At 40.2% G+C, this 15,441-nt stretch overlaps 1 protein-coding gene across 3 annotated transcripts; it reads left to right on the top strand.

The window, feature by feature from the left end:
• Nucleotides 1-1,771: 1,771 nt before the first annotated feature.
• capzb (capping actin protein of muscle Z-line subunit beta) lies at nucleotides 1,772-14,926 on the top strand. Of its 3 annotated transcripts, none has more exons than XM_035661437.1 (10): nucleotides 1,775-2,014; nucleotides 6,945-7,034; nucleotides 8,730-8,851; nucleotides 9,684-9,797; nucleotides 9,886-10,027; nucleotides 10,762-10,878; nucleotides 10,970-11,035; nucleotides 11,974-12,050; nucleotides 12,444-12,545; nucleotides 13,776-14,926. In XM_035661437.1, exons 1-9 carry the CDS (start codon nucleotides 2,012-2,014, stop codon nucleotides 12,535-12,537), a joined length of 825 nt encoding a protein of 274 aa, XP_035517330.1. In that variant the 5' UTR covers nucleotides 1,775-2,011; the 3' UTR covers nucleotides 12,538-12,545; nucleotides 13,776-14,926. The 3 variants fall into 3 exon arrangements, with proteins under 3 accessions (XP_035517332.1, XP_035517330.1, XP_035517331.1); XM_035661438.1 differs by lacking the exon at nucleotides 1,775-2,014 and adding an exon at nucleotides 3,410-3,414; XM_035661439.1 differs by lacking the exon at nucleotides 12,444-12,545 and having other exon boundaries at nucleotides 1,772-2,014.
• The last annotated feature ends 515 nt before the right edge of the window (nucleotides 14,927-15,441 follow it).

Raw genomic sequence — 15,441 nt, 5'->3', positions numbered from 1 at the left:
AAAATAAATAAATACACAGAACTAAACATGCTCAGACACAATAATTAACCCCTTAGTAATAGCAGCTACAGTCAAAGTAAAAACATTAACCCAAACTATTAGAAGTGGAGAGAAATTAACTCCGCTTGAAATGTTCAACATTGAAAACATTACTTCTGGTTATTCCCTGAAAATCAGCAAACCAAAACAAGTAACTTAAAGGTCTGTTAACATTTAATATGATCTATTGGCAGAAGTGTAATATAATATTTATGTTTTTACTGAAAATTGGAATCGTTATGTTTTTAAAGGGGAGGGTGAGGTGAGCTGGTTGCAATCTGCAATCTCACTTCAAGCATGTGTGACAGAGTTGTGTGTTATAAGTGTGAGCAGCGGTACAAGACATCCTTTACATTACAGGGACTGATTTCATTCAGCATTAAAGCTGGGATATGCAGTTTGAACATACACAAAGCAAACCGTCTGCCTCTCTCTCTGCTGCCTTGTATCACTCTGGTAAACTCTTCTCACCAAACTCACAAGTTTGAGCCGCAGCAGAAGGAGTCGGCTGCCCTGGAAAAACCTCATGACTCGTAGGGTTTGCTCTCTGCTCTTCAAAAACGTCCCACCAGCCCTCTCTGCCCCACAGCAGTGCCCCCAGGCTTCAGAGGCAGCTGCGATGCCATCTAAAAGTGGGGATGAGAGGATGGTGCAGACACCCTCTTCAGCTGTCTCAGAAACACTCTGAGCACTGACCTCTGAAGCAAACTGTGATTTGTGATTTTGTAGCAATAAAAATAAAATTGGACATTTCTTACAGGTTGCAGTATTTTATAGGAACTCTCTGAAATGAGCTGTGATTGGCCAAAGTCTCCCGTCGGGCAAAATTTTCTAAAGCCTGAAAACAGAGCTAAAAGGGGTGAGTTGAGTTTTCACTCTGACCACTTGAATTACAATAATAACCTTAATGCTGAAAGATTCTAATATTTTTTTCCCAATGATGCCTAAATAAAAACCTGCCTACCCCAGCTTTAATGAAGCACCAGTCACCACAGGTGTCGCCAAATCCACCAAAACACCTCATTTACAATAAATGATCATCAATAAACATAACTATAACTTATAAAACATTAACTGCATCATTGAACATATTTGCTTCATTCTTGCATCACTAGAATGTAAATAAAGGAACATTTATATTCAATTTAACTGAACAAAAAACAATGAAATATACCTAAGCTCAGAATAAAATCACCAACAATGCCAGTATTGCCGTGAACACGTCTCCCTTTGTGCCGGATGACATTACTGATTAGGGATTAGGCCACAAGTGAAACATTGTTTGTTTCACGTGTGTAAAAAATATTTGTAAAATAATAGTGACCCGGTATCATTTATAAGTGAATAGCCACTATATTTTTTACATTGAGATTTTCTGAATTATTCTTTTATTAAAATAGTTTGTAGGTTAAAAAATAATTAATATTTAATAAATAATGTTAATTACACTTCCCACAGAAGATGTGTGTATAAAAAACGGATGTAGACAGAAATAAATGAAGAAAATGATAAATATTAAACATCGAAATAAAACAAATAACCAATTTAAAGTTGCTTAATCTCTGACATTATAAAACAGGTTAATGAAAGCGAGCAGAAGGCGCTGCAAATCCCAGTGTATTTGTCTATCTGCTGCCCTCTCTCACTGCATACTTGCTGCACCACTCCTCTCTTTCCATACTTGGCAATGCCTTTCTCGCTCCCTCGCTATTGGCTGCCGCAGAGAGAGCCCGGAGTGACCCGGACATGCTACCGGGGCCTGTTCTCTGACTGCAGCCTCCTTCCTGTACCCGGTTGAGGAAGTGAATTTCGCTGACAGGGCTGGGTTCAGTGAGGGAGAGGCGAGCAAAACATCTTAACTACGAAAAAACAAAGACAACAAGAGACGAGAGAGAGGAGCGACTTGTCCAAACGCAGGTGTACACTCATTGGTGAAATCGTGCCCGCCCGCCCCGCTGAGACCGCCGCAGACATGGTAAGGGCCGCGGTGGAGCTGCTGGGGGAGAGATGGGGGAGAGAAGGGAGACGGAGGTTTTTGGTGAGGCTGCTGCTAACTAAGCGTTCACGGCTAGGCTAGTGCTAACGTTAGCAGGAGGGGGCTCGCTGGGTGGAAACCTGAGACCACCAGCAGCAGCAGCAGCAGGGGATCCTAGTGTTTAAACCACCGATGCAATATCTCACTTTCACTGTTTGCAACAATAAAAACAACTTATCGTACCGGATACAAATGAATTAGCTTCGTGTGCTGAGCTAGCAGCTGATTCCCTCCAGCTAGTCGGCTAGCTGTGAGCTAAGCTACATGCCCCGTAGGCATAAAGTTAAGCACAGGATGTTTTGGATTTGACACAAGTTCGTGAATAGTATTACTGAGGAGTCCTAATATAACATTACACACACACACACACACACACACACCTCCAGTCGTGCACTACACACGCACACACTGGCTAAAATAGTCAAGCGCCGGGTTGCCTGTAGCTAAAATAAGAATATGCTCCTCCTATTCCTAACCAAGACAAACTGTCAAACTCCTCTGCTAAAGTTATTTTTTCCCGAGTTTGATCATGACTTTTATGTTTTCTCTGGGAACTCTTAAGCTCTGACAACCCCTACAAATCCTACCAGCAATTATTGATTATTTATGACTTCATTTTGAACCTTTTCACACCTCTTTAGCTTTATATGGCAGTAATATCACTGTAATTTATCATGTATTTATGTTTGATGTAATCTTAATGTCTTTACTTAAATTATCCGAGCACCTTCGAGCTCCATCATGTGCTTTCACAGTTTATAAAAGTTGGGGTTTTTTTTGCAGTACTTCCACATTAAGCCAAATTGTCTTATATGCCTGAGTTGGGAAGAGCAGCTGGTTTTTCTCCACTGTCGCCCACTCTCCTCGGCCTCACCTCATCCATCCCGCTGGCTCAGCCCTCGCTGCTCTCCCCTGACCCCGGGGGTTGTTGGTCTGAGCTAGTGTTTACACGGAGACAGGAGCACTGGTAAACACAACGTCAAGGAGCGCAGGTGTCTGATGGAGCGGACTGATTCATCAGCTGAGAGAGATTTTTAAAAACAGGCAGAAAGCAGCTCGGAGGAGGAGAAATGGCATGGGAGACATTGCCTTGAAACTCCTGTTATGTTCAGGGTCACCCTTAAAGAAAATGTTTATGGAAAGAGGATTCTCTGCTTTATAACATTTGACCGGCTAACAGCTGTATAATGAGTATGCCCAGTTAGGTTTATGCACTTAAGAAGCGTTACTTCATAGATAAGCCAAGGCGGACGCGCTTGTCGTCATCTAAAAGGGAGGTGAATTAAATAGGTAAAACAAACCTATAATGTGGCAGTGTAAAAAACTATTGCTAAGACATGGTGGCTGGTGATTTTGATATAGATGTGAGGAAAATATTTCCGATGTAAATGCACCGCTGGGACAAACATTGCAAGTTTTTTATATTTCTTCATTCTTCATAAGCATATTTCTGTTTGTTTGTAGTGGCAGACATTAGTGCACTTATGATGTCCAGGTAGATTTTGTATCTCCAGTAGTTACAGTGAATGTTAGTTGGTCTAGGTTTGTAAAAGCAGTTTTATAACACTCATTTTAAGGTCAATTCAGACACTGATGTTTGTAATTACCACGGTGAAATATGTTTAGACTGATATCTCTGTAGGGCCTAGGCTTTGATGGCACTGTCTGATAATGCCCAGATGAAAATGATTGTGGCATAGCCATTTGTCTGCTAGGGTCAGCTAAGAAACAGGTTTGGTCTTTACACATACTCACATCTTCCCACACATTCCCCAGAGTTTCATGTTGTGGCTGGTCTGTCCTCCCTTACTTACTAATATCCTGCTGCTCACTGCATATTTAAGGGGGAGAAACCCCTTGGGGGAGGCTATGCTATGCAGTCCTGCCTGTTCTGTGTTTTCTACAGCTGCCATTATGAATAAGTTCTTCATTTAGTCTTAATTAACTTGCCTGCTTAAAGAATGTTAACACATTGCATGCATCCTAAAAGTAAACAAAACAAAGAGACTACCACAGTGAAATGATTTTCTTTTAATGTCTGTGTTTCTGACCTATTGGATACAACATACAGGAATGTTCACGAGTTAAGTCTGGCCTGCTGCTTCACAAACTGTAATTTATTGGGTACATTGACCACATAAGCAAACATATGGTGAATGACTAAGTACACAACAAACACGGCTCGGTAAATAACTCAAACATGAAGCCAAAAAAGGAATTGGCTTCAGCTAGTCTCAGCCTGTATTGAAGAATTTACTACAGTGGTTGTAGACTGTGATGACAGCACAATGTTGAGTGTTTGTTTGTTATGTTACAAAGCACACATTACAGTCTACAAGTCTATAAAACCTGCCTCCAGTTCCTACATTCATTAAATTAAGTGGATTTACAATCAGGTTGTTAAAATAGGAACATCTACCAGCCACTGATAAATAAATGTTGAAATTCACCAACCACTTAGTGACTCATTATTTTAGCCACTAAATTCAGCCACTTTCATATTTGCTAATTTCCCACGATGCCTACAGTTCTCGTCTCGAAGCATGAGAACATGTGATTAGGTTAAAATTCTCTCTCGTGGCCACGCCCCAATCAGTAACGTCATCTAAACTGCTGCACTTAAATTTCATGTGCCACTAACAGATTTGTGTGGCGAGAAAACAAAAATCCCACGTGTTCCAGGAGCAAAGTAAATACTAGAGAGACAAATTTATTTTGCAAAACTGTCATTGCTGATTCATTTAACCATTTTACTGCCAACATTTAAATCCTACCCACAGATATCAGCAGAGTTTGGCCTCAACAGTAGCTGTGTTTTACCTGACATTTACCTGTGTATAGTTCACCTCAGCACAGCTCATCAAAGTGCCACCAGTCACACTACCTGCTGCTCTTTGATGAGTAGCTGACAATGATTAAACTTCAATGCGCTCCCCTGTGCTCCATTTTACATGTTTCCCCGCCCTTGTCCTTCATGATATGCATCACACCGCCACGGCCAAGTGAAGCGCAGCCTTTGATAGCTGATGGACAGTGTCTGCATGGTCAGACATGTTTCACATACCTTCACTCACAGAATAGTTTTGTGCAGATTCAGTTTGTTCAGACTTTTAACTACTCGGGGTCCAATCCCTGTTTCATCTCAATAGATTTTTTTTGCTCTGCAGATTCTCACATGATAATCATGAGTGCGCTTCAGTCTACTGAGCTGGAAATGTTGTGTCTGTAATCTCACAGTGAGTGAGCAGTTTGCCTGCAAGGGTGTGAATATTTCCTGCACAGCAACTCCTCTCATACCCTCATACAGAATGTGTCAGGACATTATCATTGTGCTGTCTTGGAGGAGCTTGGCAGGGTCATTTTTAAGTCCTGAGCCAATTCTTGCATATATATTCCCACATAACACAGCAGCTCAGTGCACAAGTAAATTAAACCTGCGTTAAAACTAGTGAGCCAATTCAGATTTAAAAGTTATTGTTACTAAATAATCCCTTTTATTAGCGCAGCAGGTCTTTTCTTTAAATGATAGGCTCATCAAGTCTGTTTAACAATCAATTAATATGAACATTTAAACAGGCTGCTGTTTGCTGTAATCATTCCTCCTGTTCATGGCCATCAAGAGATCCCTTCTGAATGTGCTGTCAGTGGGGTACAGCATCCACAGTCCTCATTCAGCTCGCTGTAACTTTATATTCATATGAAAACAGGTCGCACCCCGGTACCCCTGTGGAGACCATCTAGTGTTCTGTGTCCGTAGATAGAGAGAAGTGTTAGTGTAGAACTGTTGGAAGATTGACCAACTCTGTCTCTCAGTATGAATAGAATATTGAACAACTGAGCCAGAGATAAAATCAACCAAAAGCTGCTTGATGTCAGTGAGAGTAGCCTCACTAAAGCTGCTTTGAAGCTGGTTTCACCAGCATGTCTCCAGTGTTTCAGTGAAGTACACAAAGGCATTTCTGACAGCTGGCTACAGTTTACAGTTTAAAAAACCCAGACTGGAATTTGGTCATCATCAACATCGATCAATTAAATGATGCTCCGATGACAAACCTCCAGCTCAGTGTAGGACATTTAAATTATTGTTGGTCCTGACCAGTTTCTGTTCAACATTAGGTGCTCCAGAGTAAACAGTCACCGAGAGCAGCTGTTTTCAGACAATAAAAATGCACTTAAATATGAATCAGTTTTGTAATTATGGTGAAAAGGTTAATACTGCTGTCTTGCATAATTACAGCTGTGGCTGCTTTCAGTTTGAGCTGTAACAATAAAGTAATAGTATTGTAACTTTGCTTTCAGTTCATTATTTGAACTCAGATAGACTTACATTACAGAAGGTTTTACGAGTCCAGCTCTGTATACACATGTCAACTTACTCTACACACAAAGGTTTTATTATGTTATCTGCATCTAGTAACAACAAATAGTCCAGTTTCCTACCAGTTTCTTTTTATTGTCTCTTTGTCATTATCGTCTTTCTTTCTAAAAAGCAATTTTATACCATTTATGTTGCCTCACGAATAGCTTCTTGTTATTTGGTAGAAAACATTTGCCAACAGTATAAACAAGTGTAAACAACAGTATACAGTAATGTAATAACTACTGTGTTGTAGCTGAGTGAAAGTGCTCTCTGAGTGGAGGCAACTGGAAACATCTCCGGTTGCCAAGTCGTATCTATGGTCTGTCCTATTTACTGGAATAGTGAACAACGATTCCATTGCTTTAGAACTAGAAACTTTAGATTTTGATTAAAAAATGAAAATATTAATTTTTTTTTATATGTGACTGGAGGAAAGCTGCTGTGTTGTGAAGCTTCTAACTGATGTGATTTAATCAGTACAGTGTAATTAATGTTGTCTGTGTGTTTCAGAATGACCAGCAGCTGGACTGTGCCCTGGACCTGATGAGGCGTCTGCCTCCTCAGCAGATCGAGAAGAACCTCAGTGACCTCATTGACCTGGTGAGTTACTTTATCCTGTCAGATTTCCTTACAGAGAAAACACACGCAGGTCGTAGACCAAGGGCCCTCCAGAATTTTCCTTTACTGGCTGAGTGTGAAAACTTACCTAGGAAGGGAAAAAAAGAGCTTTACAATGTCAGTAAAGACAGCTGTGATACCGACATACACTGCAGACAATATTGGCTTTAATTCATTCATGTTTGACCAAATTTGAGCTTAATTTTCAATTTTCATCATAAAACCTAATTACGCTTAAATTGCAGTTCTACTAATATATTGTGAAAATAAAATCCTGTGTGAAAGAATCTGCACTGTCATATTTCTTTGTTTATTCTGTTTTTTTTGTGTCGGTGTGTATCTGTATATCTTCTACAGTGAGAGATGTGACCTAGTTTCTGTTCTTCAGCAGATCTGTGTTTGGTAGCATCAGAAGTGTGTGGGTGGGCCTGCTGAGGTTTCGCTGGTGTTTCAGTGTTTGCTGTTTTGTACGGCGCAAGTGTAACATTTGCTGCCCATCACTGTGTCATCTGGGTAACTGAAGCTATTTTCAGCATTTAACATTGTGCCGCTATTTTTGTGGAAGTCAAGTTTTTTTCACTTAAACAACTTAAAGTTCTGGCTGTAAACTAACTATTTGTTTCTTTCTTACAGTTTTTGTTAAAAGAGTTTCTTATTTTTTAATTGTTTTATTATTATTATTATTATTATTATTATGATTATACTTTTTCTGTAACAGAACAGTGTCAGCTGAGTCTGACAAGTTACGCTAAGCCAAACACAAATCAAATCACACTTTCACCAATGTTTCCATGGCACCATGTTTTCCGGGTATATGCGTTCCTTTCCAGCCAGACCCCCCACCAGCTCACCTTCCTCTTCCCTCACCTTTTAAACTCCCTCCCCCCTGAGCAATGGCTCTCTCCTCACCCATTTCTCTGTGTCTGGTTGTTAGTGATTATTATCGCAGCTGTCAGTCACTTCCACTGCCAGGCACTTTCTGGCTCCACCATCTCTGCTCAGACTCTTTCTGGCAATTCAGAATCACCTGAAATCACCTCTTTCTTTCGTGTTTGTCCCACATCTCCCCCATCTCCGCCTCTCTGTTCTCCGTTTTCTCCCCTACCGCACACTTCCCACTGGGTTTTGTCCCCCCCCCTCCTTCCCCTGTCTCACCCAGTCTGGGCTGCCAGGTGTGTGTGAGAGTTCAGGTGGGGGGCGGGAGCTGTTTCAGGAAAACAGGACCTCCTTTGTGTTGCTATGATGTAGGAGGACATAGAGAGGGGCGTCCATGTCAGTCTGTGAGAAGTAATTTGTACCCCCTTATCCTCTAAATATTATGTTTCCCATTGATATTTCCGCTCAGTGTAACCTCTTCTTACTGAGTGAAGCTGAAATGTGAGAAACAAAATGAGAACAAATACTAGGTTACTTTTGTTTTTCAGTCTAGCCCGTTTCTCAGGTTTTGTTTTTAAGACGGGATCTGTTTACAAGAAGTCTGAACTGACATGAACATCTTGTTCTTACGTCTTTCGCTTACTCTCAAGACAAACTGAACACTTTCCTGTGTTCACTTTTCAATCAGGTGTGTGAGGAATTGAGGTGTTTTTGCAGACGTTTCTGCCCCTGATTTTATTGCAGTATCGGTTGTAGAAAACATTGTGCTCATGTATTGAGCTTTTTAATGTTTGCATCCAGGTGCCCAGTCTGTGTGAGGACCTCCTCTCTTCTGTGGACCAGCCCCTGAAGATTGCCCGGGACAAGGTGGTGGGGAAAGACTATCTGCTCTGTGATTACAACCGAGACGGCGACTCCTACAGGTCCAGTTTATAACTGCACTACAACATGAAGTACATTATGATCAGTTCATCTGTCTTTAGAATATACAGACTGAAACTAATGTTTTAGGATTTTAATGGGTACTAAATTGCATCAGAATATATGGCTAAAAGACAATTTTACTTTAAACTAGAAACACCCCTTTCTATTGCTGTTTTATATTAGAGTCGGGTACTGAGAGTTATTTAAAAACAGTTTTTTATAACACTGTAGATGAGGTTTTCCCTCAGATTGACACAAATTATGATTTCGGAGTACATTGACATAAAGTTTCTCTAACACACAGTTTATTATATAAAATATAATAATTTAGGAAGTTCTTTTTGAGCCCTGTACTGTAACTCTCTCCTGCAGTAAACATATGCCTGAATTTCCAGTAGAACAGAATTATACATGATTTCTCTTTGTTTTTGATATCGGCATTCTATATAGGCCATCAGCAGCCCTGCTCTTTAAATATCGGCATATCAGTCGACCACTTTAAAATTCTCACCTTTTTTCTCCAGCTGTACTACAGTTTCCATCACACACCAGTTGCTAAATATTGCTTGAACATTGCAGCATTTTCTGGAAAGGTCCTGTCATGTTTGAATGACTCCACAAGTAAGATTAGTGTAAAAGAAACCCGTCAGCAGTGTTACTCTATGTCTGAACAGGGACAATGTCAGGAACAAAGAGACAAAACCAGATTTTACTGTCTTGAAAAGGTTACCGGCCAGTGCAGTGGGTGACACAAGTGGGTTTTGAGACATTTCTGAACTGAATCTGAATTTATTTAGATACTTATTAACAGTGAATTCTGTCATCCATCAGATCCCCGTGGAGTAATAAGTATGAACCTCCCATTGAAGACGGTGCAATGCCTTCAGCTCGCCTGAGGAAACTCGAGGTTGAAGCCAATAACGCCTTTGACCAGTACAGAGACCTGTGAGTACCAGTTGAGCAATCTCTCTGGGAGTTCATAATAAACAGTAAGTGTAGCCCTCTTGTGACCTCTGATATATGTGTTTTTAAGGTACTTTGAGGGTGGTGTGTCCTCCGTGTACCTCTGGGACTTGGATCATGGCTTCGCTGGAGTTATTCTCATCAAGAAGGCCGGGGATGGATCCAAGAAGATCAAAGGGTGTTGGGACTCCATCCATGTGGTGGAGGTGCAGGTGAGAATCATCTGATATGAAACATTTTAACTTGCTCCTGCCCAGTCTTGTTTTTCTTTTTTTATCTTAGCTCTATACTTATTGGCGAGAAATAATGTATACAGTTAATAAATGGACAAACTAATGTCATATTTCAGAACACAAAAGAGAAAATAATTCATTTTAAACTATTTATTTCACTTATACACATTACATTTTATCTAACTGAGATGTCTCTTGAGATAAATTATCTTTCTTTCAAAACAAACCACAATGGCAGCATAGAGTAGTTAACACTGACTCGTATAGAAATATAACACAATAACAAAGGACCTGGGAGGCATAAAGGAGAAAACGGGACTCTTAAAAACAGTTACAATTATCATAAAACATGTTCTGAATGTGGTGTTTGAATTCCTGGTGGTTTGTCAAATTTGTTTTGTACTGTAAAGCAAGAGGGGATTTCTTTGATCCAGCAGGGATTTGTGAAACAATGACAGTTAAAGAGCTTCAATAAGTGCGTCAGATCTAGGATTGTAAGAAAATATAGAAAAATGTTTATGTATCACCAGATTTTTACCAATACAGAGCCCTAGTCAGAACGTCCAAAGACAAAACCTGTGCATGATGTTTGCAGGTGATTGTTAACAGTGACATGTAGCAGATGCACCATAAGTCAGTGATGCAGTGTAAATGTTTACTGTTTAGTTGGAAGTATTGTCTCATTGCTTGTTGTGTGTGTTTTTTGCGAGCAGGAGAAGTCCAGCGGTCGCACTGCTCACTATAAACTCACCTCCACCGTCATGCTGTGGCTCCAGACAACCAAGACCGGCTCTGGTACCATGAACCTGGGTGGCAGCCTTACAAGACAGGTACGGTGCTGAGCTGAGCAGAAAACCACTGCTGATACGTCCAGCCTGTCTGTAGTCATCCGTGAACTCAATTTGTTTCATCTTTTCGCAGATGGAAAAAGATGAGACAGTTGGAGAGTCCTCACCCCACATCGCCAACATCGGCCGCCTTGTCGAAGTTAGTATGATGGCTAATATCCTGCTCTTTTAACTCTTTAACTAACTACCTAAAGCAGTAAAATGACTGCAGTGTTTCTCAACAACTGGTCTCTACAGAGGATTCTGCTGATATTTCATAGGGCTTTAAAAGTTACGTTATATACAGGCTAATTTGCCAGCTGATTCATGTGTTGTGCTCTCTAGCAACGCCACCATTATTATTCATTTGTCGAGCTAAACACATTTTTAGTGTTGCAGTGAAAGAATGTGTGTTTGGGTTAATAAGGCTGGTCATCGCACCCTCCCAAAGGGGAAGTCAGCCTGTGAAGTCTTAAAACATTAGTATGAAAAAAGCATTTGGCAAGCAATAACATTAATGTGCCACTTTTGTCTGACCTCCACACAGTGTGGATAGGACCCTCCACCCTGTGTGAGCGTACAGTAGGTTTATAGTGGTCCCTGGTCGCCCCTTTGCCGGCATGCCGATCCGAATGCAAGCAGGGTTTTAGACATTTGTGAGGATTTAATGGAGCTGAATTAGAGTGAAACTGATCTCATGAAGAGGAGGATTGTGGATTTTGCTTTCCTTTCTTTCCAAGTGTTGTTAGAGCAGCTGATTAACGCAGCTCAGTGTGGTTTTGGTTTTTTACAGGTGGAAAGAGGACTATTAAAACTGAGCGAGTGCGAGTTTTTAGATTATAACTTCAATTTTCATGGCCATTTGATATATTTTTAACATGTAACGCAGGATCTTGTGGATGTGTTTCCCAGCAGCAGCAGTTAAAAAGTAAAATTCGTTACATACATTACATTACATATAAATATATATATATATATATATATATATATGTATACTGCAACTCCACGTAGTGCACACCTTCAACTCTAGTCAATAAAAACAACTGTCTAAGAATGTAGTTGTGCTGAAAGTTAAGAATGTGTTTTTTCGTATTCCAGGATATGGAGAACAAGATTCGCTCCACACTGAATGAAATCTACTTTGGCAAGACCAAGGACATCGTCAACGGCCTAAGGTAAGACTACATGAGTTGTTTGAATGATTTGGACCACCCTCTCTCCTTTAACAGAAACTTCCAGTCAGCTGAGTCGACAGAAACTCTGTCTAATTGTCTTATTGAAAGCAGAGTCGGTTTACTTCTGTGTCTCATCTGTTGACCTGTTCATCAGATATTTTCTTACCTCTTTTGTCAATTTCTGTCATTTCTTGTCTGATATTTTATACCTTTGCTGCGCCTTTTTTCAGTTGCATTTTTCCTGTATTCATTCCTTCCCCTGTCCCTCTCTTCAACCTCTCCTACCGATCTTGTTTCTTTTTTGATGTTCCTTTCATCCCACATTTCTGCTGCCATTCTTCTCACTGTCTGTCCTCCTGCCAATCCCTCTGTCACCTCTCCTCTGTGCTCCAGATCTATTGAGTCTTTGCCTGATAACCAAAAGTACCGGCAGCTCCAGAAGGAGCTGTCGCAGGTCCTCACCCAGCGTCAGATCTTCATTGACTAGGGTCAGAGGTACATCCTGGCATGGAGAAGTGTGTGTTTGTGTATGTGTCTGTGTGTGTTGGTAAGTAGAAAATGAACAAGGGAAAATGTTACTCAGTGCTCTGTCCTCTGTCAAGTGCTCTGATGTCTCACGGTAAGGAAAGAAGCAGGCAAAGTTCAAATAATAAGCAGAGACATCTGAATACCACATTTTGTATGTTATTTGAATATAGTTTGATTAAAGCATTAAAACTACATTAGTCTTTGATAGTTTAGGATGACCTACGACATACTTTTCCATAATATTACCTGTGACTCTTCTTTATCCATTGGAATAGAGGCCTTCTCTTTAATATAACATGTCTAATATAATAAACTATACAGTCTATAAAGACTAGCTCATACTGGATTTTTGAGGCCAATGCCAATATTGAAATTTAAATCAAAAATATATATGTTTTAGCTAATATTAAAAACATATTTTTATAAAGATACCTTAGATTTAGATTATAAAATGTGTTAAGAAGAACTTAATGTAGGACAATTATTGGTTGAGATGTAGATACAGCTGTTATCTACAACAAGCCAAAGCTGAAAGTAAAGGAGAAAATGATACAAATAAAAAAAACTGATTTAAATGGTTTTTTTTAGTGCCTGTAAAGGTTCAGGCTCACAGGTGTGTGTGTGTGTGTGTGTGTGTGTGTGTGTGTTATATGAACATATTTGCATGTCAGTGCCCCTCACGGTGTTGAAGATTGAGCAGCTGTGCAGGCATGTTGTGCAGGTTTTGTTTACATTTGATTCTAACAGACAAAACTCTGAGGCAGCGACACACTAACATGTCTGATTAGTCAGAGCACCCAACACCACTGATGTTTCGCAGTTTGTTGCCCTAATAAGGTCTAAAACAGTGTGTTTATTCTGGGTGTGTCCTATCGAAGGAACACACTTCTAGAAATGTGTGTGTGTGTGAAAGCACGTTATAGTAGAGTATAAGCGTCCTCTTTGTTTTGCCTGACATTAATGTATTTGTGCAGTTAGTGTGATAATACATGTTTCTTCTCCCCACAGAGAAAAAGAATTGCACTGTGATTTCTAACTAATACTTTTAAGGAAGAGATTCAGTTTCTCTCTTGAACTTACAGACTGTGTGTTTCCGTCTCGCTGGAGAAACTTTTCCAGCCTCCGTCTCGCTGTTTCCACATTTGACCTCGCTCACACTGATTGTCTCTCTTCTCTTTGTGTCCCCCCCTCCCACAGGAGTGTTCAGACTCTGGCTGATAAGTCAAAGCAGGAGGCTCTGAGGGTCGACCTGATGGATGCACTCAAACGCAAACATAACAGCTAGAGATGCTACTGTTGTTTTTTTTCTTCTGTCTCTCTCACTCTCTCTCGCCTCATCTCTGCCATCTTTTCTCTGTTTCTTTACGTCTCTCCCTCCATGCCTGTTTCAGTGCTGCACTCTTGTTTGTTTGTGGAAAAACAAAAAAGGAGAAAATGCTTAGCTTTTTATTTGTTTTTGTTTTTTGTTTTCTGTCGGGTTTTTCGTTTTCATGCATCTCATCTGCCATGAAGCCATTCACTCACGCTCCCTCTGTCTCTCTTCACCCCTCTCTTCTCTCTGCCTCTTCTCTCCCATGTTATGAATATAATGATAGTATTACCACGGTTAATGATAATCTTACAGTGTGAGGGTCATTGTAGTAATAATCCCTGATGTTCTCACAACTGATGTGTCCAACTGGTCGGTCTCAAATGAGCGATCTCTGCCCCGCTCTTCCTCCGTGACGAGGAGACGGACACAGACTGTGCTGTAGGTGGCGTAGGCTCGGTGGGGCTGTCCTCAATATGGACATCAAATTTATTTCTTGCACCTATTTTTGTGTACGACACCCCCCCTTGATATATTTGTATAAAATCATTACTGTCCATGTATAACTGTCATTATCTGGCCGATGTAAACGGCGTGAACACAAGGGCGGCCTTCGGTTTGTGTTGGAACGTTTTTACTCTTTATTCCACTCTGTCCACATGCATGTGAGCCTGTGTTGGGAGCATGGGGCTGCAGCGAGTGGAAATGTAGACTTATCAAACATGGGGATGGACTGTTATAATCACCGGGTGATTACACCCACGTTGTCAACCCCCGACCCCCCGACCCCCTTACACTGTGTATAACATGACAGTTTGCCTCCCCCTCTGTTCTGCTTACTCAACTTTTCTCTCTCCTCACCTACTATGTCTTTGTTGGGGGTCACAGTTTGTCCTTGTGTCTCAGTGGAAACATTTCACTGTTTCCATTTTGGAGGGGAATCTTTTTGTTGTATTTTTGTTTTTTGTTTTTATTTTGTAAAGCTTATGATTCATATTGTATTAGAGCCTCCAGCAACAATAAAAACAGTAAAAAGCTACTCTTGCTCTTATTTTTCTTCAGTTATTATTGATCTGCTGCTCCCTGCCTGGACTAAATAACAAACTATATTACAATTGGAAACACTGCTGCTCAGGTGGACAACACTTAACTTTGACTATTAAGCATTTATAAGCTGCATGTAAAGAGTGAATAAATTGCTTATAACACATTATAATGTAGTCATAATGAGGTGAATAGAAAATGAAAAGTAAAACTAATAATAAATGTAATTATAGGAGAAGATATAATGGTTGATACTGTACATTAATAATATGTCCATATATTTGCTTATAACTACATTATAGTGTGTACATTTATTAAATTAAAATAATCATATTCAGTCGGTTAGCTGTTTATTTTTAGTCGGTTACATCCTCCTGACTCATGGTGGATTTTCAGACTGATGAAGTTTAAAGAAGACTTAAGAGTACAGCCATGTTTACAGCTCTGTGAGTCTTGAGGTAAACATGCACATAGCGACAATGCTAATGTGCTCTAATGTTTAGTTTTGCA

The sequence above is a fragment of the Morone saxatilis genome, unplaced genomic scaffold (genome assembly GCF_004916995.1).
Source record: "Morone saxatilis isolate NCDOM2014 unplaced genomic scaffold, NCSU_SB_2.0 Contig18, whole genome shotgun sequence".
Taxonomy (NCBI): domain Eukaryota; kingdom Metazoa; phylum Chordata; class Actinopteri; family Moronidae; genus Morone; species Morone saxatilis.
The sequence above is the reverse complement of the archived record's forward strand: the minus strand, read 5'-3'. Positions and strand labels throughout refer to the sequence as shown.

Coding starts and splice junctions, on each gene's coding strand:
- capzb (XM_035661437.1), top strand. Junction 7,035..8,729: donor TCAGTGACCTCATTGACCTG/GTGAGTTACTTT, acceptor GTTTGCATCCAG/GTGCCCAGTCTGTGTGAGGA. Junction 10,028..10,761: donor TCCATGTGGTGGAGGTGCAG/GTGAGAATCATC, acceptor TTTTGCGAGCAG/GAGAAGTCCAGCGGTCGCAC.